Below are 25840 nucleotides of genomic sequence, written 5' to 3'. Positions count from 1 at the left end.
ACAATAGCCAGTAAGGAGGGTGCAGGACTCACAAACCAACAGCCTCCCTTGTAGACAGACACACTAGGGAAATCCTTGGACACGTGCACAAGGAGATATGTCAATGCAGCATTGTTTTTACTAAAGGAAAAAGGAATAATCTAAATGTTTATTAATTTTAAAATAGAAAAATATATTCATAAAAGGGACTACTATTCGGTAGTTAAAAGGAATAATCTCAATCTATATGCATCCACATGGATAAATTTTGAAGTCATAGTGAATAACCATGCTGAATTGCAGAATGATATGCACAGTCTGGTGCAATTTATAGAAACTTTATAATTTTAAAAAATTATATATATACATTTTTTAAAGAAACAGATCTGTGAAAAAGTATAAAACCATGGGAGTGTATTGTTTAAGGTGTTGTCAAAATCACAGGTGACTCCCTTGTTTAGGCCAAGCCCAATTTGGGTTCTTTTAAAAATAAGCAATGAGGTAGAAGTTTCAGAATATCCAAAGACTAGAGAGTATTCAGAAGTTTCTTTTACCGTCCTTTAATTCTTTCTGCAAAAACGTTCAGACATGAGCACATTGGTTCCATCAGCCTCCTCAGGAAATGTCTTCATTTTTCATGTGCCCGAGCAGATAGGAACGCCCCAGGCCCCCTGCCTGCAACCTTTCATAGAGGCAGACGTTAGAGCTTTGACCCCAGCTAAAATCTGCTCCAAAGTGGGCAGAAAGAGGTATTATGGCCTTTTTCAAATGAACCTCTCCTAGGGTCAAAATAAATTATTGTATAATATATAATATATCCAATCGCAACTCAACGACCTCCTTTGAGGCAAGTTTGACGGGCAGATTCTTCTCTGTTCTTTATTAGCAACATCAGTCAGAAGGTGGCACAGTTTGTGAACAGCTTCTCACGGGAACTTTGCGAGCCTCACTGTTGCAACGATGTGAACCTGGTCTCTCTTGGAAAGATGCTTGCAGATCCCGGGAAGGCTTACTTGAGAACAACTGTCCACAGACAATTCATTATTGCTGTCTTTTTTTCTTCTAAAAGACACAGGAAAATATTTAAACCTTTGGTGCATGTGAGGGGGTTTTCAGGTGTACAAAGGGTCTCCACAAATGATGCACGTCACCTTCGAGGTGGTGGTCACCTGTGGGGAGACGTGGAGAAGAACGGCATCAGTGAGAGTGGAAGAGAAGCTTCAGCTGTACCTGTAACATTTTATTCTTTAAAAAACAAAGGTGAAGCAAATATTGCAAAATCACGGTAACATTTTAAAACTGGATGGTGGACATATAGGTGCTATTATATAATTCTCTCCTGCTTTCTGTACACTTGAAATGTTATACTTAAAAAAATGATAAAGAAACAAAGCAATGCTGAAGGGTGAACAACAAACTTGGAAAAATATATTCAGAACATGTATGGGTGTGGGCCCTGTGGCCGAGAGGTTAAGTTCATGTGCTCATCTTTGGCAGCCTGGGGTTTGCTGGTTCGGATCCTGGGTGTGGACCTACACACTGCCCACCAGGCCATGCTGCGGTAGCATCCCACATAGAAGAACTAGAATGACTTGGAACTAGGATATACAATTACGTACTGGGGCTTTGGGGAGAAAAAAAATACAGGAAAATTGGTAACAGGTGTTAGCTTAGGGCCACTCTTGCTCACCAAAAAAAAAGGAAAAGCATACTTAAAAAAAAAAGGAACATGTATGAGAAAAGGGTCTATTTTCCTGATATGTAAAGACAAATCAATAAGGACAAGATAAATGACCCAAGAGAAAAATCTGTGGAGGATATGAATGGGGAATTTATAGAAAAATAGCTAATGAATTTATAAAATATATAGCCTAAATATATATGAATCTCTCTCCATGTGTGTCTATGTGTGTGTATACACTCATCAAACAAATGCAAATTGAGAAAACAATACTGCTTTTCACTATCATATTGGCAAAATTTCTTATATTTGGCAAAACACAGTGTTACTAATGGTGGAGAAGAAACATTCTCATGTGTTTTTGAGAAGACTGTATTGGTATAATCATTCTGGAAGGCAACATTTTTTACATTCCCTTTGAAAGACCAATTCCATTTCTAGGGTTTTTTCCCTTTGGATATAATTGCATGAATGCACACAGATATATGTATAAAGGTATTGTTTATCATAGTAAAAAATTGAAGAGAAAATAAATTTTCACCAGTGGAAGACAGATCAAATTGATGATGATACATCCAATTGCCGAATAGTCTGTATCAACAAATGAAGATCTCCACAATACAACATAAGTTTAGAATGAGCAAGTGGTGGAACCATGTATACAATACAATTCGATTTGCATGAAAGGCATGCGTTATACATACGTGTGCACCCAAATGTCTGAACGCAGCATCACAGTGATTACCTCCGGGGCATGAAACTGGAGGTTGGGAACAGGCAAGAAACCTTTTCTTTCCTCTTAGACTTTTATTGCATCAGTTAGGACTCTATGCTGCAAATGACGGAAAACGGAAACTCAACCTGCTCTAAGAAGTGGGTGGATTTGTTGGCTTAATGTAACTGAAAAATCTGGGGGGAGTTTCAGTTCATCTTGAATCACGGCTCTGCAATGTCACCAGGATGCTTTTCCTGGGTCATGACTTCATCTTTTGCGTATGTGAATGGTGTCCTCTAGGGGTGTGTACCTGATGGCCCTGATCATCTGGATAGCTCCCCTATCCATTACCAAAGGCAGGGGGGAATGCTTCCCTTTTCCAGAAGCCTCTACTTACTGGCTCTCAAGGGTTCATCAGTTCTAATTGGATTGTATACCAATCTTTGAATCAAACATCATCAATCGTGGCAACGGGCTTGTGGATCAATTCCAGGCAAACAAATTAACATAAAATGGAGTCTGGATGGTTTCCCAAAAGAAAGAGGGATGCTGGGCAGCAAAGAGCAAATATCCACTATTGCTAGATAATGTTTTCCCAAGGGCATGTAATTATCTGTCTGTCTATCTATCTATCTATCTTTCTATCTATCTATCTATCTATTTTATAGTCCACTAGGGCCTAGACTCTGAGCTCCACAGGAAGGGACTATGTTTGTGTCACTCATTATCTGTCCTTTGGGTCTAAGACGGGTTCCTGGAACATGATAGGTGGTCAGATAATATTTGTAGAATAAAAACAAGATGAAACAACCTACATTGCAACCTGACTCCTAATCACTGTCTACAGATTAAGAAAACTTAGTCACAGAATGAGCATCCTCAAGGCTATCTTTCACAATATTTTCATCCCAAGTGATCAGAAGAGAGGCTGATGTAGTGAGAGAGACACAATTTTTAGGAGAAACACTGATGGCTCTTTTAAACATTTGCTGATACTGCTTTTTGTTGATAGAAATTATTTGATACATTGTGTGAATTCATTACTCCTGAACTATTGCAATAATGGATGAACTCAGCTAATTCACTTACTCTATTGTTCAAATAGCTTAGGGTCAGGCTAATTTAAGACTTTTCTTCTTCTTTCTCTTCCCTTTCCTTGGCCCTCCTTTGAGTACTCCCCTCACCGGGCCACCGAGAACTGCTTCTGCCTGTGCAGCTTGCCACATATTTACGGTTGCCAGATAAAATACAGGATGCTCAGTAATGTGTGAATTTCAGATAAACAGCGCATTATTTTTCAGTACGTGTATGTCCCAGATATTGCATGGGACCAGATATTACATGGGGTATGCTTATCTAAAAGATTATTCATTGTTTATCAGAGTTCACATGTAACTGAGCATCCAGTGTTTTTATTTGCTGTAATTTCTTATTTTTATTTGCTAAATCTGGCAACTCTACACATAATGCCGGCTACCTGCAACTACTTTCAGTTTCCCAAAGGGTAAACCCCTGGGCTTTCTGGACCATGAAATAGCTGATTATTGGATTTTTACTTGTTAGTATGGCTCTTTTATACTTAAAGAGCAATCCTAAAGTAAACCCGTGTGTAACCACCCCCCAGGTGAAGAAACATAGCAGAACGATGCCAGTACCTTAGCGCCATCTGTGGTTCTTTCCTATATCAGCATCCTCCTCCCTCCCTTGAGGGGTAACGACTGGCTTTTTTCATCATTCTCTGGCATCTCTTTAGGTTTGCCACCTGTGTAAGCATGCATAACGATATAGCTCCTTTTGACTACCTTTGATAGTTTCTTTGTGACTTGTTTCTTTCACCCAACCTTGCACTTGTGAGGTTTATCCATGTTTATGAGTGCCGCTGTGCTTCCTTACTTGTCATTGCTGCACAGTGTTCCAAAATGTGATCATACCCATGATTATCCATCCATTGTACTGTTGTGCGGTTGATGGTACAGTTTTAACTTAAGTTGAAAATTTTAGAATGTTTTAAATTTATTGCAGGAAACTAAAATAACTACCATAAAATAGTTTCATACCGTTTAGGGAAATTTCTAATACTTAGTACTCCTCTGAAAATTTCTGTTGCTATATTCAATAATTGGGCAAAGTTTAGAGGCTTATATAAATTGGTTCTCATTTATATTCACAAATTGTTTTTTATTGTGGAATAACAGACATATAGTAAAATGCACAAATCTTAAATATATATCTTGATGAATTTTTACATATGTATATACCTGTGTAACCATCACCCAGATCAAGATCTAGAACGTTTCCAGCATCCTTTTACTATGACTGTCTTGCAGCTCTTTTATTTCCTGTTGCCACCTACAAGATAGCTGTCTGTCTAAATTTTTGGACATGCCCAATACAAGTCTGTATGATGATGGGTTTTGGGCTTTCAGGTGCACCACATGGTGAGTCTGCACAATGCTAAGTGGTTCCTTTAGAGAAGGGCTCAAGCCATTCGATTTCCAAAAGGAAAAGTGATAATACAGATGCTGATGGGGCTAACAAAGTAGATGAACTAATGTTTCTATTAAATAAAAAAATATTTATCTTCCAAAAGGAGGATTTAAGATCAGGCAGATAGTAACATCACATGTCTTTATAGTTAAATTGAACATATAACTCTCTGCTTGTGTATTTATCATATAAAGACAAAACTGACTTATTGCAAATATTATAACCCACTAGCTGTAAAATGCCTTGAACCTGGTGATGTGTAGAAAGTATAAGGATAAAGTTACATGCAAGCAATTTATTCAAAACTTTGAACTTATTGATATATTTTTTATTACTATAATGTATTCTGTATACTACTCTGTATTCTGACCACAAATTGCTGTGATTCCCCTCAGAATTATGCCACTCTCTAATGGCTACATAACAGCAATGTCTCTTAAAATATACCCAGTGGCACAGTGGTTAAGTTTGCACCCTCCACTTCAGCGGCCCAGGGTTCACCTGTTCGGATCCCGGGTCCAGACAAGGCACCACTTGGCAAGCCATGCTGCGGGAGGCATCCCACATATAAAGTAGAGGAAGATGGGCATGAATGTTAGCTTAGGGCCAGTCTTCCTCAGCAAAAAGAGGGGGATTGGCTCAGGGCTAATCTGCCTAAAAAAAAAATATATATATATATATATATACACTCTGAAATTTATTTATTTATTTATATTTTAATTGCAGTAACATTGGATTATAACATTATATAGCTTTTGGATGTACATCATAATATATTTCGAATTCTGTGTAGATTACATCCTGTTCACCACCCCAAAATTAATTATAGTCCATCACCTCACATGTCAGCCTAATCACCCCTTTTGCCCTCCCCTCCTTTCCCTATGGCAACCACCAATCCAATCTCCATTGCTATGTGTTTGTTTGTCATTGCTTTTATCTTCTACTTATGAGTGAGGTCATATGGTATTTGACTTTCTCGCTCTGACTAATTTCACTCAGCAGAATACCCTCAAGGACCATCCATGTTGTCAGAAATGGCCATGTTTCATCATTTCTTATGGCTGAGTAGTATTCCATTGTGTATAAATACCACATCTTGTTTATCCATTCATCCCTTGATGGGCACCTAGGTTGCTCCCAAGTCTTGGCTATTGTGTATAATGCTGCAATGAACATAGGGGTGCATGCATCTTTATGCTTTTGTATTTTCAAGTTCTTTGGATAAATACCCTGCAGCAGAATAGCTGGATCATATGGTAGATCTATTCTTAATTTTCTGAGGATACTCCATACTGCTTTCCATAGTGGCTGCACCAGTTTGCACTCCCACCAGCAGTGTACAAGGGTTCCCTTCTCTCCACATACTCTCCAACATTTGTTGTTTCCTGTCTTGTTAATTATAGCCATTCTGACCAGAGGGAGGTGATACCTCATTGTAATTTTGATTTGCATGTCCCTGATAACTAATGATGTTGAGAACATTTTCATATGCCTGTTTGTCATCTGTGTATCTTCTTTAGAGAAATCTCTGTTCAGATCTTTTGCCCATTTTTTAATTGGATTGTTGGTTTTCTTGTTGAGCTGTATGAGTTCTTTGTATATTTTGGATACCAGCCCCTTATCTGGTATATGGTTTGCAAATATCTTCTCAATAAAGGAATACAGTCAAGTCGCAGGAAACAAAATCAATGTACAAAAATTAGTTGCGTTTGTACATACTAACAATGAAGCAGAAGAAAGAGAAATTAAGAATGCAATCCCACTTACAATTGCAATCAAAAGAATAAAATACCTAGGAATAAACTTAACCAAAGAGGTGAAAGATCTGTACACCGAAAACTATAAAACATTGATGAAAGAACCCAAAGAAGACACATAGAAATGGAAAGATATTCCATGCTCTTGGATTTGAAGAATCAACATCATTAAAATGTCCATACTCCTTAAAGCAATCTGTAGATTCAATGCAATCCCTATCAAAGTTCCAACAAAATTTTTCAAAGAAATAGAACAAAGAATCCTAAAATTTACATGGAACAACAAAAGACCCTGAATAGCCAAAGAACACCTGAGAAAAAAGAACAAAGCTGGAGGTATCACACTTCCTGATTTCAAAATATACTACAAAGCTACAGTAACCAAAACAGCATGGTACTGGCACAAAAACAGACACACACATCAAGGGAACAGAATCGAGAGCCCAGAAATAAGCCCACACATTTATGGACAGCTAATATTCGACAAGGGAGCCAAGAGCATACCATGGAGAAAAGAGAGTCTCTTCAATAAATGGTGTTGGGAAAACTGGACAGCCACATGCAAAAGAATGAAAGATCATTCCCTTACACCATGCGCAAAAATCAACTCAAAATGGATTAAAGGCTTGAATGTAAGACCTGAAACCATGAAACTCCTGGAAGAAAACATAGGCAGTACGATCTTTGACGTCGGTCCTAGCAGCATATTTTCAAGTCACACGTCTGTCCGGGCAAGGGAAACTAAAGAAAAAATGAACAAGTGGGACTACATCAGACTAAAAAGCTTCTGCACAGCAAAGGAAACCATGTGAAATTTCTGAATGCTCACTAGAGATACGTTGTTCAGACAGATCTCTCCAGTATTTTACATTTTCAGCATGGGAAGGAAAGAGAACTCAAGCACTGAGAGTTTTAGTGAATCTTAAGGAAAAGTATTCACGTGTTAAATGAAATGATTTTGTGTGCACATGCAATACATGTTGAAGAGGAAGAGAGGGAAGAAGAAAGTGGATGGGCACTGAACAATGTTTTATTTCTATAAATGTGGAGCTTACAATTGAGAATCTCTTGCAGGAAAGATTCCAGGTCAAGATGTACGCTGTGACACATGATTAATCCCCACTCTCTCATCTCCCACTGAAATTCCAACACAGACACTTTTCAAAATCACAGAACTATATCTGTAGAAAACGATTACAGTCTCGTCAGTGTGCCAGAAATTTTGAGGACTACCTGGAAAATAGAAAGCAAATGGGTTGAAATTTCCTGTAAAAATCAAAAGAGAAGAAATTGCATCTCAGGACACCAAAGCCAAGCCAGGTTCTTTCTAGGAAGCCTCAGATAAGCTCTAGGCTCAGCATCAGCGGATTCAAAGGGAGGAGCTGGCTGTGGAGCAACCATCAGTGGAGTTCCCTCAAGATGCTTCCTCGTGAGAGTATTTGGGCCTGAGAGAAAAACCAAAGCCAGACTTGTAGTAATGTCAGAATTTAGACCCAAAAAAGCATTAAAACAAGATACTTTATAATATTAAAGGGGGAATTTGCAATGAAGGTATAAAATCTCTGCACCAAATAACATAGCATCAATATCGATCAAGCAACAACTGTAGGAGATGCAAGGAGAAATAGAAACCCACTAGAGATGGAGCCTTCAGTTCACCTCTCTCGATCTATTTTAGAGCAAGTAGACAAAAGTAAGAAAATAGAAGAAAGTGCAGTAATGTCTTCAAAGGTCTAGGGAAAGACTTTTTGAATTTAGCCTTATTGTTAATTAAGCATCAGGATAAAATGAAGACATCTGGAAATTAAAAAGTTACCATTCAGTGTCCCCACGAGAAAACAATTACTTGAAGTTCTTCAGGCCAAAAATGGGAAACCAAGACATCAGATTGTACATAATGGTGGCAACTAAGTACAACCAGAAAAAATAAAAGAAAAATTTAAGCAGCAAACTTTTAATGTCGTAGCCTTCAGTTTCCTTCTAAATTAGTTCAATCGCAATGTTTGGTTTGCGGTGAACAATACTTATGTAATCTTAATATTGTACATGCCGTGTATTGGTTTTCACTTTTGGGTGTCAAACAATGTCAAAAGCACAGAAGATTTAATAATTATATTACAGAACAGCAAGTAAATCTCATAAATCTTGGCAATTTAAAGATTACGTGGCAGGGTATCTCAGCCAACAAATTCAAGTGTATAAGAAATATCACTTTATTTTCTACATTTCAGTTTAATTTCCACCTCTGGGAAATATTCTCTTTCTCCCTCTACCTCTCTCATAAGACCTGCTTGATGGGAAATGTAACCACAGACATTCCTGGGCTTTCTCTGCCCTCCTGGGGTCCCACCAAGGTATGCAGTTGCCAAATATTCAGAGAGAAGGGCGCCCCCCAGGCTTCAGTGATCTGCACACCCGGGTAACCGGGAGCCTCCATGAATGACTCTTTGCAGCGCAGCAGATCTCTGCTCCTTTGGGGCTCCACGCGCGGCATGGGAGTCTCAGCTGAGGTTGGAACCCTGTGCTAGGGTCCTGCTTTCCCCAAATAGCTGACACCACTACCTTTTCTGAGGTTTGCCCCTCCTAGGGCTCCACCATGGAGCAGTGTTTGTTTCCCACGTAGCTTCTCAGCACCGCTCCGGCCCTCGCGGACCTCCGACGGGGGAGCCTCTCCTGCCCCTGCTCCTCCAGGGCCCCTGCGTCCTCCTGAACGTCGTGTGCTCCTCGCTGAGCTCAGGTGTGTGGACAAGTAAAACAGGCAAACATTTGACTGGCTAACTCTGCCCTCCTCCCTGCCCTGTGCCTCTCCTGAGGCAATAAAATTCACAGCATGTTACTGCTTGAATGGAAAAATGGAAAAGGGGAAACATGAATTAAGATCACACAGTATTTTTCAGACAATATTAACATAACTGAGAACAATAGGGAGGTAACTAGAGAGAAGAGGAGTAGAAGGGTAGTGTTCTTGCCTTTCATTGTGGATACTGAATCCATAGTAAATTTGATAAATCAAGAATTAAACATTTATATATGCTATTTAGAGTAAATAAGGCAATGACTAGAAAATAAAAATATAAACAATATAATCCAGAGGTGGAAGGGGAGTTAAATCATGATAAATTCTTAGTCCCTCAGAGTGGAATATCAATAGATTCTGTATAAACTTGATAAAACTTGAAGAAATATGATATAAAACTAAACTAAAAACTATTAACAGAGGTGATTTCTGGGAAATGAGTTAGGGCCTAGGGAGAAGAGGAGAAAACTGGGAAGAGGAGGGAGACTTTGTTATTTTCATTTTAAGCTTTTTTATTTTAATTTTTTTAATGATGCAATCCTTTTCTAACAAAAATTAGGTTAGTTAAAAATAAATGACTATTTTAACACACTGCCTCATCAACATTTATAAGACATACTTAATAAAGAATTCACACATTAAAATGTGCCTATGGGCACTAGGCCTTTACTTTAAAAATTCACTATTAAATTCCTTCCCATATTAGGAAGAGCTGCTAAAAAATCCACACCGAAAAACAAACCCCCTTAGCTTTATATAGATAAACAAATAATTTAGCCAAAAAGAAATACTTGAGAAACGACTAGAAGGAAACACTAACAAAAATTAGCAAGAGTGACAAGGCAATGGTAATGAGCACGCCGTCTTTCAAAAGAAGAAATCATTCAAAATATTTCTTTATCAGAGTCGCAAAAAAAATCATGTCCTCTGGTACAGTAAAACCACTTTAAAGATATATTCCAGCACCCTGCTAAATTCCATCAAAGTTCCTGTATGTAATCTCTATCAGTGCACACTACACTATATATTTACTCCTGAGATCTAAACTTCATGTAAAACTACACATCATCCTGAATAAGAGAGAGTGCAAGATGGCACAGGCAAGCACACAGACTCAGTGCCCTCTTCACAGTCTACTTTCCTTCAGAAGGTGGGCAAGTTCCTTTACCTCCAGCTCTTGTTTTTCTCCTCTGCCAATATGGAACTTCCAAATCGAGGTCTTATGAGGCTTTCCACATATGCCAAGAAGGAACCCAGCTACCAGGCAAAGAAGTCCAAGAGAGACCAAATGGAGAATCTGCTGGGGAAGGAAAGCCTAACCAAAGGGAGAGAATGGCCCCACTTGATAGTCAGCAACTGGGTCCACAAAGATGAGCGAGACGGCCGTGGATTCTCTCACTCTAGTGGGAGAATGAGAAGAGAGAATTAGAAAGGGGATCAATACCCATCCCAGCCAGTGCCTGGCCCTTTGAGCCAACCCAGCTGAGAACACAGACATGAAACACAGATGACTTGTTCCACTGAGGTCTGCCCAAATTCCTGACCCACTGAATCAAGAGCAAATAAAATGGTGGTTGTTTTATGCTGCACATTTTGGGGTAATCTGCTACAAAGGAATAAGTAACGCATATAGTCCCCTTTGTGTATTCTCATTCATGATACTGTTTGTCTTCTTTTTTTGATCAATCTTGCTAGAGTTTTATCTATTTTAATTTTTTCAAAGAATGAAGTTTTAACTTTGTCGATTTTCTTATTGTATCTTTACTTTCTATTTCACTGGTTTGTGTACTTTCTTTTACTATCTTTCTATTTTCTTTGACTTTACTCAGTTATTATTTTTCTAATTTCTTAAGAGGGACACATATTAATTTTAAGATTTTCTTCTTTTCTAATATAAGCATTTAAAATTTCTTTCAAAATTCCTTTCAAAGCACCTAATCCCACTAGTCTTGATTTGCTTCTTCATTATCTTTTGGTTTTAGACATTTACATTTTCCATCATAAGTTTCATCTTAAACCCAGAAGTTACTACACAGGGATTTTAAATTTATTTTTCGCTTTTAATTTCTAACTTTCTTGAGTCTATGCAGTTTGTTGAAGTTTTCTTCATGGCCTAGTGTGTGATCATTTGTAACTCCTCCATACGTGCTCAAGGAAAATATGTGTTCTCTGATTATTGAATGTCCATTCGGTCAAGTTGGTTAATTCTTTTGTTGAGATCTTCTTTATATCGTTGCTGAATTGTGTCTGTTTGGTCAATCAGTGCTGAGAGAGGTGTGTTGAATCACTCACGATAACGGCGGATTCATCATTTTTTCTCTGTAGTTCTGTAGATTTTTGCTTCATCAATAGTGAGCCTATTTTATTAGCTCCATACATGTTTAAAATTGCTCTAGCTTGGCGAATAGAATGTTTTATCATTGCACCATGACCCTCTCTGTTCCTAACAATGTGCCAGCTTTCTTTTGGAAAACTGCTTGGCAATTTCTTATAAAGTTAAGCATACCCAGAATGACCCAGAAATACCACATCTATATTTCCCCAAGAGAAATAAAACATGCCCACAAAAAAGACTTGTACAAGAATGTTTATAGCAACTGTTGACCTTAAACAGACAGTCAGTTATTTCTCCAGCAAAAATGGGTTTATGGGGGACCAGGAAAGAATTGCAGTTCAAAGTCTGAAACCATCTCGAGCCAGGTGCAAGTCGCTAGCAGCATGGAGGAGAAACTCTATTCTGGGAGGAAGAGCAAGTTGGGACGGCCATTGTAAACATGGAGTCCAGAGGTATAGCAGCGTTTCACTAGCTGAGTTGTGATAGTCTCTCATTGGCTGAGCTTCTTGGTCAAGAAGAAGTCTGTCTTCTTCCTGTTGGGCTCTGCTAGAAGGTAGGGTGTGAGAGCTCCGCCTTTGGGCCCCAAGACTCCAATTTAATGAAGTTTCTATTTATTAATTTCCACACAACTTTATTCATAATCGCTAAAAACGGAAACAATCCAGATGTCCAGCAATGGGTGAATGGGTAGACAAAGTATTCGATGGAATACTTTTCAGCAATAAAATCCAACTCCTGATCACGCAACAGTAGGGATGGATCTGGAAAGCATGGTTAGAGAAAGAAGGCCCACCTGGGAGAGGACCTACCCCCTTTATGTGTGTGGTGATGGAAATCAGAGCAGAGGTTGGCTGCCTAACAGTGGGCGCCTGGAAAGGGGATGAGGGAACTCTCAGTGATGGAAATACTCTGTATCCCGATTGGGTGGTGCTTACACAGCTGTTTACGTTTAGCAAAACTCATCAAATCACACACTAAAAGATCAATCTTTTCCACGGTATTTAAATTTTACCTCAATAAAAAGCGGATGGGAAAAAAAAAGCCTGGCGATGTTGGAAAGTAACGCTAAGCGATGTAAGGAGAAATCTGCGGTAGTAAACCCTTTTTAAAAAATATTAAGTGAAGAAAACGTTCCAATAAGCTGAGCTGTATTTGTGTGACTAAATAAGGACGTTAAAAAGCCCTGCAAACAGTGAATCCCTTCTGCTCCGAGGAGCGCTTTCATTTTTCCTCGGATGCTGGGGCCCTGGAGCTCCGGTCGGATTAGGGACCCTAACGCCTCACCTGCGCCCCGGCCCCGCCCCTCAGGCATAATCCCGTCGTACCCGCCCATCCTTTGAACCGTGCGTTCACCTTTCAATCAGTTCGAATAGCACAGGGAGAGAACCAATCGCAAGCCTCGTGGGAGAGAAGGGGCGGGCCCCTTTCCCGCAGGGGTTGCTCAAAGGCCCTCCAATCAGAGGCTGGGTGTGGGAAGTTCGGATTCAGGGCGGCTCAGGTGTAGGCGGCACTGCTCCGAGGCGGCGGCGGCGGCTCTCCAGACAGGGAGCGTTCCTTTCCTTTTGGTTTGACTGAGGTTTCACGCGACAGGCTGCCTGAGGAAGGTGAGTGCTGGGAGCTGGAGGAAGGGCGCTGGCTCGCCTCCTCCTAGAAGGTCTGGAAGGGTCTGAGGTGGGCAGTGGCGAGCTGGACGCCGCTTGGGGGAGGCTCCTCTAGGACCACTTACCTGTCCTTCCCGCAGCCGATGGCTCCGTCCTCCAGAAGAGTAAGTATTTGTTGCCATAATCTATGCAGCAGTCAGCGTTTCACCACTGGGCCGTGATTGGCCTCTGGGGCGGGACGATGCTTAGCATCCTTGGCCCCGACCTTCAATTCCAGTAGCTGCTCCCAGAGCCAGCGACAACTAAACCCGCCCTGGTTGGGAACCTCTAGGCAAGCAAGACGAAGGCATTCTAGACTTTCAAGCTGGAAGAAACTCCACTCAGCCAAGAGGGGAACTTAGATGTCCTGTATGTGAAGAGCCAGGCTGCGGGGCTTGAGATCCCAGCTCCAGCGCCTGTTGGCAGTTCTCTCCCTCACCTGTGTAACAGCGATGACACTAACCACCTGTGCTGGTTTAGGTGACAATTAAACACGCCTTTACTATTAACTCGAGCTTTTGCACACACCCTGTCTCTCTTTGTGGAGCATAGTCCTATGCAGTATTTTAAAATAACTAATGGTTTATTGTTTAACATTTAGCACATTAATACTTGCAGGAGGTGGCAAGTCAAATAGTAGAGGAGCATGCTTACTGAAAAGTAGAGTCCTTTGTCACTTCCCCTGGGCTCTTACAGGAGAATGTTATTAGCATCCAGGTCAGAAGAATTCTCATTTTTTATATACTCTGTTGATTGCTTAAAATCATGTAACATTTTAATGGGTTGCATTTCTTGTGCAGATTTTTCTTTTATCTGGAGTTTTCTAGTGGACTGTCTCAGTTATTCTTGTTGTTGAAGAGTATAGTGTGCTTAGAACTTTTCTATCTTCCTATTGCAGACCTTCCCCTTTTTCTTTCTTTTTTTTTTCTTTTGAGCCAGCAACACTTGTGGAGAATCAGTCATCTTTCTCCCATTGGGCTTGGTTCTTTTCTATACCAGCTGCATAGGTGACTCCCTTAGACTTTCCACTTTCCTTTATTCTTTTCCTCATTTGAATGAAGGATTTCCTGGAACACATGGCATCCTGTTTCTTGTCCTTCTCCCTTGTTTTGCTTGAACACGTTCTCAAGAATCTTTCTAAGAAAAGAGTATGGGCCAGGTAAACAATATGATTTTTCACATGGCCGAAAATAATTTCATTATGCCCTCAAATGGCAAACTATGGTTATCCTTCTGTATCACCATGGTAGTTCTTCTAAAATCCCATCTTTTGCTCAATCTTGTATATCCAACTGCCTGCTTATCATCCCTGTCTGTCTAATAGGCATCTCGTGTGTTTGGTTTGTTTTGTTTTTTGGCTTGAGAAAAAATGCCAGGCTGCCTGCCTTCATCACAGGGAAAGGTTAGGAAACGATTCTGTATACTGTCCTTCACTTACTTTCCCTATTCTCTCCTTTCCTTCACTCTTGTCACTTTGTAATGCTGTGCGGTGAGCCTAGAGCCTCTTGTTTGTGTTATGGCCCACAGCTTCCTGGGCTTCACTTCATCTGTCAAGCAAGGCCCTATGTAGAAGCCCAAAATAGATCGTACTATCTTTTGATAACTTTCTTCCCACTCTGCAGTGTCGTATATTTATTCCATTTTGTACTGAAAATTTTTTATTTCAGAATGCTCTGAGGTGGGGCAGGAGGTGAACTGGAATCTTAATTTTTTAAATAATATGAAAATCTATATAAGTTGTCTACCTTTCTTTTCCCTGGCAGGATGGCTGCATCACATTTTGCCAGTCAACTGAGAAAGGATTTAAGTATTGAGATGATTAGAACTAAAATTGCTGAGGAGAGTTTTCTCTCTCAGAAAGCAGACAGATATGATAAATATGAACGAAAAAGACACTCTGGTTTGACGGATGTCAACCTTCCAACCTTGGAAGGTAGAAATCTTGAATTAGAGGAGACATCTCAAGAGCCTATTCCAGAAGAGATGAGTGTGAGGCAAAGTAAGTAAAGAGCTATTGTAATTTTAACTGCTTTGAAGAGGGGAAAAAAGTTGGTTTAATACCTGAGGTTAAAAAATCCTTGACCAGGGGCCAGCTGGGTGGTGTGGTGGTTAGGTTCACATACTCTGCTTCTGCGGCCCGAGGTTTGTGGGTTCGGATCCTGGGCGTGGACCTACATACTGCTCCTCAAGCCTGTGGCAGCATCCAGCAAACAAAATAGAGGAAGCTTTGGCAACAGATGTTACCTCAGGGACAATCTTCCACATCAAAAAAAAAAAAAAAACTTACCAGAAGAATGGAGTTTTGAAATACCATTCTAAATAACTTGATATTTTCTATGACTAAATACTTCCTATTTAAGGTAAGGGCTGTGAAAGTTCCATTCGCTTGTGGAGTGTTGTAAGTTCTGACTTCTGGAGTTTGAATAAGATAAGTGTTGACAAGATTAATTGATAAGGGACATTAAAATAGAAGTTTTGTAGCTAAATCAGGTCTCAAGTTGTTTAAATGTTCACTGCTTCAATTTTGTCATTTTCCAGGACCAGTGAAATATGCAGCCCAAGGGCCTTCTTTACAGGGAGACCAGCTTTACTCTGAGTGACATGAGAAGCCATTATTGGATTAGTGTGTTTATAATCTGCTTTATGTTTTAAAGCATCACTTACGGATGGTAGGGTGACCAGCATGGCCTCCAGAAGACCAGCTGGGAGATAACTGCAATAATTTAGCTCATGGTTGACCACAGTGGGAACGGCAACCCTGGGTGGTTTCATTCTGGTTACATTTTGAAGTTTGAACCAATAGGATTTCCTAATAGAGTGGATGTAGGTTGATAAAGAAAAGTCAGGATGGTTCTAAGGGTTTTGGCCTGAGCAACTAAAAAAATGGAGTGGCCATTTACTAAGTTGTAAAATACTGAGAGAAGAACTTGCCATCTATAGATGGCAAGTCAGGGTGCTGTCTAGTATGGTCTGATGATGTGAAATATAAAGCTGGGCTGTTTTAGTGAAGAGGAAGAAATAATTGAGAAACAGCAATGAGGGACCACCCCCCACCCCGGCCCGCTTCAGGCCCAGTGATATGACCTTTGTGGGAGAAGAAAACAGTCAACCACTTGAGAGGACAACTAGGGGAGCGTTGTCTTCAGGGGAGAGCCAGGTTACGGTTAGATCAAGAGATGAAGGGAAGAGGAACTTCAGGGAAGTTGAGGATATAGGGGTTTCATCGATGATTAACCACTTCATCATCTGAGCTTTCGCATCTTCTGTTCTCTGCCTGGATTATTTCTTTTAAACAACTTTATTGAGGTAGAATTTGCATACCATAAAATTCACCCATTTAAGTAAATGCCTTTTGTTTAGTAAATTTACTGAGTTGTGCAGTCATCTCCCTGGATTATTTTAAACCCTCACCCAGTGGGCAAACGCACTCTCATTCTTCAGAAACCTTCTCGGGTATTCTCTCTTCTGACAAGCCTTTCCTGACCTCCCCAGACAGGTTTATACTGATTCTCGATTGTGCATTCTCGTAGTCTTCATTCCATGCTAAACCAAATTGAAACTGTGCTCATCTCCCCCACGATACTGTGAGCCCTTCAGGGGCAGAAATTCTCTTATTCTTACTTCCTAAAAATGTCTGGTACATAGTAGCCACTCACATTTTTCAAACAAGTTTAAATAAACATGAAAATACATAGTAGAAACCTGAGTTGAGAATCACAGGTGGGAGATAAGGAATCTGACAGGTCAAGGTGTCATCCAGGGATGCCTCTGAAGCTTGACTGAGGCTGGAGGAGCTGTTTCCAAGATGACTCACTCACATGACTGGCAAGTCGATGCTGGCTTTTGGCAGGAGGCCTTAGTTCTTCGTCATGTGGTGTCTCCATAGGGCTGACGCGGGGTCGGTGAGCCGAGGAGTCGAAAGAAAGATTTCTTAGACTCTCAAGATCTGGCAGTAGTGCTCTTTTATTTAGAGAATAGTGTGGAATAGCATGGGGACAGGACCCATGGGCAGTCGGAGCTTCTGCTGCTGCCGCTGCCCCGAACTGAGGGTTGGGGCCAATATTTAAGGCATAGGTGTGTGAGTTATCTCTTTATTAGTGCCCGTTTGGTCTGGCCATTTGGCGGTCCCACAACTTTTAGATAAGAATCAAACCGGATTGAGTAAATGGCAGAAGTCACCGCTCAAATATTATCCTCGGCTAAAGACAAAGGAGGATTTTGGGGTGGGGGGTCAGTTACATGAGGTTGCCAGACAGTTTCCAAAGATAAGGCCATCCCCCCTTCCTCCTGGCTCAGAGAGGGAGGCATCTTCACAGATAGAGGTTTCCCTTAGAAATGTAAATGTTTTCCCAACAAGGGGCAAACAAATTCCAGAGAGGGAGGCATGAAGATTTCCTTTACAAATGCAATTGCCTCTGATCAAAGGGCAAACAAATTCCACTCCTTGGAGCCTGCTTCTTATCTGTAGTTTTAAAAGTAACCAGCCTAAAAATCCTCATCATAAACTGTTTTAAAATTAAGCAGCCTAAAAATCCCCATCAGGGCTGCCTGAATCTCCTTAAGGCTCCACATGGCCACTGACTTCCCCAGCGCAAGTGATCTGAGAGAGAGCAGGGCCAAGCTGCACTGTCTTTAATGATACAGTCTTGGAAGCCACACTCCATCATTCCCACACTTTTCTTGGTGACACAGCTCAGCCCTATTCTGTGTGGAGGGGACAACACAAGGGCATGACTACCAGGAGGTGAGAATTGTTGGAGGTCAGCTTGGAGGTGGGTGATCATAGAAGTTAATTAATTTAAAAGTGAAGTAATGGATGCCTAGGGGATGGCAAGCAGTTAATTTGTGAACAAGAGAAGGCAAAAGGGAGAGAAATTTTGAAAGAACAGGGGTTGAAATGACTTGTGTGGTTAGCGTGCTAAGGAATCAATACGAAGTTACTGAAAGTATTGCTTAGCAGCTGTTGAAGTTAGATAATGGTATTTTAGACATTTGGATAACTTTTTATTTGAATGTTTTATATGCTATTTTCCCCCCTGCTTAGGATCAGCAAAGTCTCTTCTAAGTGATCAACGAAGACAAATGTTCCAGAAATACCTAGAGGAAAAGCGACTGAAAAAATTGAGAAACCTTCAGCGATGACCATTTATAGTGGGTGTTTATAGACATGATAAGACTATTTTTCTTTCATGAATACCAGCACACCAACCAAAAAAGGTAAATTTAGTATCATAACTTGATATTCAGGAATAGTTCTTAACCAGACTTTTCTTTAAGAGATTATACTTGATCTTAGCCAAGAGGCCAAGAAGCGATTATTTGAGAGTTTAAATGACTAAAACAACCCTTTCCCTGTAGTCCCTTTATTCACTTAGCTAGTTGGCAGGAGCTGGGAGTGACATCCTAATAGTTCAGAAGATGGAGATGAGGTCTCTCGGTGCAGCCATAGGTAGGTTGACACGGGATAAAACTAGCAAAGCAGTCAGAGCCAGGCTGGACGGGCAAGGCCGGGCGAAGGATCTGGCGTCCACCCTGTCGGATGCGGAGAGTCAAGAGAGGCTTATACATGAGCTTGTACCATGATCAGATTAATAATTCAGGAAGATTACCCTAGGCTGGAAGATCGTAGTCTGGAAGGGGAAGAACTTATAGGTAGGAAGACTGTAGTGAGACTGTCGTGATGGAATAGATGAGACAGGATAAGGGGACTGGGGCAGTGGGCTTAAAGGAAGAAACAGGTGTGAGACATCTCAGGAGATAAATTTGACGGGGACCAAGCAGATGGTGAGGGGTGAAGGAAATTGAAGAGTCGGAGATAAGATGATTCTGAAGATAAATTAGTTTGAGCAACCATATAAATTGTGCTGCAGCTAAAAGAGGGGTGGAAGCCAGGAAAAGGAACATGCCTAAGTGGGTGCATATTGATAATGCTTTTCCTGCTTTTTCTGCAGCTCATTTGGGCCATCTGGATAACAGGCAGTTGGGAATAAAAATTTGAAAATCAGGACGGAGATCCATGCTGAGTGGTGGATTTAGGATATGATATTGGGAGTATGGATGGGGGTTTAAGCTGTAGGGCTAAATGAGACCACTCCAGTAAAGATATACACATTGTGAAAGAGTGAGGTCTAGAGAGCACCTTCAAGTGGGCAGAAGTCAGGTACCAGTGATAGGTCAGATTGGCAGGAGAGCTAAAACAGGACAGAAGCTGGAGGAGGGGTGATCTAAAGAAGAGAATGATCCATGAGTTAAGGGGGATGAAGTTTGAACACAGGCAGCTGGATTTGTAAATTAGGTAGTCACTGGTGATTTGCTCTTTTCAAGGTAGTCTCTTGTTGGCTGTGTATTCATTCCTGATTTAAATAAGAATTGAATAATATAAAAGCTCAAGATATCGCCTGTTTTTGTTTGCTTCAGGAATGTCATTGATTTGAGAGACCTTTGATTACTCTGCATGTGACCTTAGGATAAGGTGGAAGTGACCAAAATTAGTAGAATGTAGCTCAAGGTGGAAAGATACAGAAAAATATGGTGTGTATGTGTTCGAGGAGGGCGAGATTGTTTCTGTTTGGAGGAACATCAGAGAAGACCTCTTGGAAGGGGCTGAATTTAATCTGGCTTCTCAAGAGTATGTAAGGCACCAGTCATTGGTCTAAACTGTAAACAGCTATTTACAAAGTGTTATATGTAGGGGGAAAAAGACACACATTGTTGTGTTAAATACTACGATTCACCAGTAGTTTTTTATTCTACTTAGACAATAGCCATCGCTGAATATTGTTTACTTTGTGCCTCGTTTCTTCAGCACTAGATCTTCCCTGAGATTTGGAGAAGCAAGTGGCTTCTAATCTACAGAAGAAGTCTGATTGTGCTTCTTCAGGAATTTTAGAGTTGATAAATAACTTATCACTTTTAATCAATCCTTCTCTTGCTGGATTTCTTCCTTGCTTTGTGATCAGGTCTCCATTTTCTTATGGACAGAGGACAAGTGCACAATCATTGGATTTGAAGGCAAACTGTCAAAGCTAAGAAAGTAAGCTGTGCAGTATCTTTTCATAAACAGGAGAGAAGAGATCTTAATACTCTAGTTTCTTCATTGACCCCTTCCAAATATTTCCAGTTCATCATATTAACAAGGATTCTAATACCTGGAAAATATAGTATGAAATTTCTCCTTTGTGCTCACTGAGAAATATGAGTAAGTTTTGAGGCTTTTAAGCATAATTTAAATCAAACCAGAACCAGAAAAGAGAGTAATTTAAGTTAGCAAGTATCTTTTTGCCATAAATGATTAAGGGTTGGATGACTAAGGGTAAAATTTAACTTTAAAATGGAGACTTTATTTTGTAATGAGACATGGAAGTAAATTATGGCAGTTCATTTTTTTTAACTTTGTCTGCTTTTGATTGTTTTAATGCTGTTCCATCTTGTATGGATTGCCAGGTCAAAGGCCAAAGCCCAAATGGAGCTGACTAGGGTGAAGTTGATAGTAGATAATTGTTACTAAAATGATGAATCGTGCTCCTTTTCTCAGAGTAAGTAAATTCATTTTAAATCTATTATCAGCTTCAATCAGAGTGATTATTTTACTAGAGTTAACAGTACCAAACTCCCTGTTATTGGCATGGTGACATAGAGCAGTTTTGGCTAGATGCTAAGGAAGTACTCACTTGAAATATTCATTGCCAAACATCCCTTATGAGATCTATACCAACTCTGTGTGTCACTCTGTTTGTTTACTGGGCTCTATTATGCATCCATGTCACTATAAAATGCAGATAGGGATATAAAGCACGTAGGGTGGGGGATAAACTTACGGGTCTTCAGAACACCATTATGGACAAAGTTAATAGGACGATTACTAAAATAAAGTGAAGTGGGCAAGGAGGTAAATAGCATGTCTCTTTATCAGGTGAGAAGGCTCCGTTTCACGTATTCAATAAATTGAGTCACTGCCATGTTCCTCTAGGCTCTAGGATATAGTAATGAATAAAGCAACATTCCCTGTTTTCATGGAGCTTACATGTGAGATAGGCAATGAAAAGAAAAATATATAGTATGTGATGGTCCTAAGTATTATGCGGGAAATAAAAAAAAAAAAAGGCAGATGGGGAGTATTGAAGCTGGTACAGGGTGAGCTTCCGATGGGGCCTCACTGAGACGGTGGCGCTTTGAATGCAGTCTCCAAGGAAGTTGCAGAGTGCACTGTGGGAAGAGTTTTCTATCCAGGAGAAGATTTTTCCAGACAAAATTCAAAAGTTTTGAAGCGAAAACATGCTGGTATGTTTAAGGACTCTCAGAAGATTATAGTCAGCTATTTAGAATAGCTTAGGCTATTGGCATTTTCAAAATTCTAGGATTCTACAAAAAGTTTGTAAGGAAATCTATATAATGGAAAACTTTTTTCATCTCATCTTATTTGGGGTGGTGGATTTTTTGCTGGGTCATTTACAATAGATTTCAGATGAGGGGTCAAAATACCGATTGAAAATGTGGTAATTTGATTCATCAAGCAATTAAATCACATACCACCTAATCTTTTCAATAGATCATTAATAGGAGTGATGTTCGAGCAACACGATCTGGTCAAAGACAAACCTCTGAAAAGAAAGTGTCCAACGAGAAAAAGGTAGCTTATTATTATAAGCTCTGACGTTGCCGCAACAATGCTTTAGTAATTACCGAAAGCATTTAATTTCATGGTTCCCGCAGCAGGGCAGCCTGCAATGCCCACGTGCGTGAGAACCACTCGGTCGATGACTCAAAGAGCGAAGCAGACCTCGGGGGCAGGCACCGCCAGTGCAGCCTCTGCGGGAGCAGCCTTGGCTGTGCCGGCCACGCGAGCGGCACGTGGTGAGAACTGTTCCTTCATCAGTGGCTGAAGTAGAATGCTCTGGTCCCTGAGGTTTTTCGTGTTCAGTTTTTAAAGTCATCGTGTACTTCTTTGAGTAGGCGAGGAGGAAACGGGAGATTCCAGGTCCCGAAGACAGGTTCAGTGCCCCACCATCCAGTTAGCACACAGTGGGCGCTCAAGCGGTGAAGCATGTGCACCGGTGGGCAGCGCCACAAAGTGAAGATTAATGGCCCCAGTAAATTACAGCCCATTTGTTTGGTGGAATACAGTGTAGCGTTTAAGAACGATCCTGTGAAAGACACTTCATGACATGGTCCAGGATGTATTAAGTGGGCAAAGAAAACAGGTCCAATTCTGAACAGTGTGATCACAATTCTAAAATATGTATGTGAATATGTGAACATAGGAAAAAAACTGGAAAAGCATACCCTGAATTGTCAGCAGTGATGATTTCTGAATAAGGTCATCTTGAGTGATTTTTATTTATTTATTTTTTGAGGAAGATTAGCCCTGAGCTAACATCTGCCGCTAATCCTCCTCTTTCTTGCTGAGGAAGAGTGGCTCGGAGCTAACATCCGTGCCCATCTTCCTCTGCTTTATATGTGGGACACCCACCACAGCATGTTTTCGACAGGCAGTGGGTGGGTCCGCACCCGGGATCTGAGCACCTGGGCTGCCAAAGCAGAAGCGTGAACTTACCTGCTGCGCAGCGGGGCCAGCCCCTCTGGGGTGATGTTTTTTGCGCTTTGCTTTTCCTGATTTTCTATAATAAATATGCATTTGATAGTCAGAGGCAAAAGGTAAAATACTTTAGCACCTTTGGTTTTGTAAACAGATATCCTATACTTGGCAGGAAGTTTTATCTGTATTTATCGTATTTAAATAGGGTATTTTAAATAGGATATTTTAAAATGACTTTTAATCATAAAATCCATTAAGGCATAGATTCATATTGTTGCCTTTTTTTCTTTCCCAAATTACCTAGTACTTTTTAATTTTTTTCGAGGAAGATTGGCCTTGAGCTAACATCTGTGCCCATCTTCCTCTAGTTTATATGTGGGACAGCTGCCACAGCATGGCTTGATAAGCAGTGCATAGGTCCATGCCCAGGGTCTGAACCAGCAAACCCCGGGCCACCAAAGTGGAGTGTATGAACTCAGCTGCTATGCCACTGGACCGGCTCCTTACCTAGCATTTTTAATGCAGAATTTTCTATCTAGTCAAAATGGATCTGTTATGTCATTTTTATTTTAGATAATATAACAGAAAGAAAAGTACCAGATCAAGGAAGGCCTGCCAAAAAGATCGAAGAAGAACCAGGCAAGGTAGAGTATAAGTATCTGTTTATTTCTAGACATTTGGAAAATCTCATTTTTATTTTCATGAAGCTGAAATTAAGCTTACAAAACTGCTTCAAGAGGTTAACCTCCACGTGTGTGAAAACCTCTTGAAGCACAAGGAAGCGTCAAGAGGGTTTACTGTTATGGTTTGTGAGGTGTCTCATCTTTAAAACCTTATAGGTAGAGAATGTGTAGTTTGGTTAACAGAAGAGAGAAAATAAAAACACAGCTGACGGAAACCTTCATGTGAGCATCGGCTAGGAGATGGGTGCAGTGGGTGAAATGCGTTGACTCTGGATTCAGCTAGGCCTGAGTTTGCCTATTGTCTCGCTTCCAATTGGCTATATAATCTTGGGGAAGCTATGAGTTTGTTCTCCCAGCTGTAACATGTAATATCTACACAGAGTAGTTTCAAGAATGAAATCACCTGACGTTTCTGACAGCATCTAGCATAGTGCCTGGTAGAGTCTTCAAAAAGAGCCACCATTTCGAGGACCCAATCCCTTAATTTATAATCCATGCTATAATTCCTTAGCCTTAAAAAAAAAAAACAAAGTTATGCCAAAGTGTAAGAAACCTGGCTAGGTTCTTACCAAAAATCAGACATAGATCCTCCAAGGAAGGCAGTACAGGGTGATCTTCACAGGCGAGCAGCTGGACCTCACAGCTCCTCCCTCAAGGTTGGTTTTCTCCTTAAGGATTATCGCTAGTGTCTACCTTTGCAGCCACACAGGCCTCAAGCACAGTGTTACCCTTAAACTCTAGTCCGGGTAGAAATACGTATCTCATTAAAACTCAGAAACGTAGAAACCTCTAAAAATTATGTTGAAATGAGTGGATTAAATTGGCAAAGGTGGTTGAAAGGTACAAACTTCCAGTTATAAAATAAGTAAGTAGAGAATGTAATGTACTGCATGGTGACTACAGTTAATAATATTGTATATTTGAAAGTTGCTAAGAGTAGATCTTAAAAGTTCTCATCACAAGAAAACAAAATTTGTAACTGTGCATGGTGATGGATGTTAACTAGACTAACTGGGGTGATCATTGCACAATATACAAATATTGAATCATGTTGTATACCTGAAACTAATGTAATGTTGTATGCCAATTATATTACAGTAAAAAAAAACTACCAAATAACAAATTGACTTGAAAAAGAAAATACGCTTCACATTTTATATGGTTAATCTTATTGTGCCACATTGAAAAATAGTTTTGCTCATATGATAAACTTATTTATAATAATCCAAAGTTATTAAAAAAGATTATGTCCTTGACAATACTGGTAATCCAATAAACATTGGATTTCTGATTCTCAAACCTTTGTAATTATCAATATAATTTAAGTAAAAAGATACGTATTTGTTAGGTGAGTGAATTTTTCCACCTTAGTTTTCATATATTTTAATTTTTGGTAATATCTAAAACCTATTACATAGTTTTTTTAATATGGATTGGTTCTCCCTCTTTCTGGACCATAGCAATGGTTTATGTAGCTGGTCTTCTGACTCCATGTAAACATTTAATTGTATTTGTTTTTGTTTCTTAAATTATGTACGTGGGATATATCTCTTAACTTTCACATTTTCGGGCCTAAAAAATTGGTGGAATATATCCCAAGAAGAGAGACTCTCACTCTATTCTGTTTATTCACATCCAGGTCATGTCTTTTAAAGTTGATAGCGAAGTAAATACTTTGGAATCACAAACCAGTGTGACAAACGGAAGGGATCCAGATGGAGTCTTATCCAAAGTGGAAAAGTTACCTGAGACAAATCCTGCAGAAGTGAAAGGGAGGCCATCCTTCGCACCAGTAGATTTTCTGTTTCGGCCACCAGATGGTCTGAAGAGCTATGACGTAACACCTAGACGCCAACAAGCACCGCTACTTTGACAGCCAGTGACAGAATGAGATGTTATGAATGAATTCCTTGCTGACATGGAGAACGAATGCCTTTCTTAAATTTGGCCTGTGCTTTTTAAGTTATTTAGTTAGTAAACTATGTTCATTACAAATCATGAAAATTTGACCTCTCCAAAAAATTTTTCAGAAGGATACAATAATGTATTTGACAGATTTGATATTTTCTGTGCATTATTATTTTCACGATTCAATTTGCTTTTTTTTGCTTTTAAGAAGTGACTTAATTGCAACACTTAGAAATAAATTTTTAGAAAGAAGAAATTGCTATACTGCAGCTCAGACATGGTTTGGATTTTTTTGTTTGTGTTTTTTTTACTGAGTACTA

The 25840-nt window shown here is 40.0% G+C and overlaps 1 protein-coding gene across 15 annotated transcripts in view; it reads right to left on the bottom strand.

Moving 5' to 3' along the window:
- Positions 1 to 523: 523 nt before the first annotated feature.
- Positions 524 to 25840, bottom strand: part of LOC139044376 (serine/threonine-protein phosphatase 2A regulatory subunit B'' subunit beta-like) — a 145173-nt gene continuing 119856 nt past the window's right edge. For 5 of the 15 annotated variants that reach the window (XR_011501323.1, XR_011501320.1, XM_070503867.1 and 2 more), the window contains one exon: positions 524 to 1148. Coding sequence is in view for 9 of the 15 variants with exons in the window: in XM_070503867.1 (XP_070359968.1) it covers positions 1092 to 1148 (57 nt within the window). In the remaining 6 variants the exon portion in view is untranslated. Of the gene's footprint in view, positions 1149 to 4030; positions 10820 to 18765; positions 18927 to 25840 lie in introns of all 15 variants that reach the window. The other 10 variants (XM_070503865.1, XM_070503864.1, XM_070503858.1 and 7 more) reach the window with 4 other exon arrangements.

Source organism: Equus asinus, unplaced genomic scaffold (genome assembly GCF_041296235.1).
Source record: "Equus asinus isolate D_3611 breed Donkey unplaced genomic scaffold, EquAss-T2T_v2 contig_803, whole genome shotgun sequence".
Lineage (NCBI taxonomy): Eukaryota > Metazoa > Chordata > Mammalia > Perissodactyla > Equidae > Equus > Equus asinus.
Note: the sequence above shows the minus strand (reverse complement) of the source record. Positions and strands in the feature narration are given on the sequence as shown.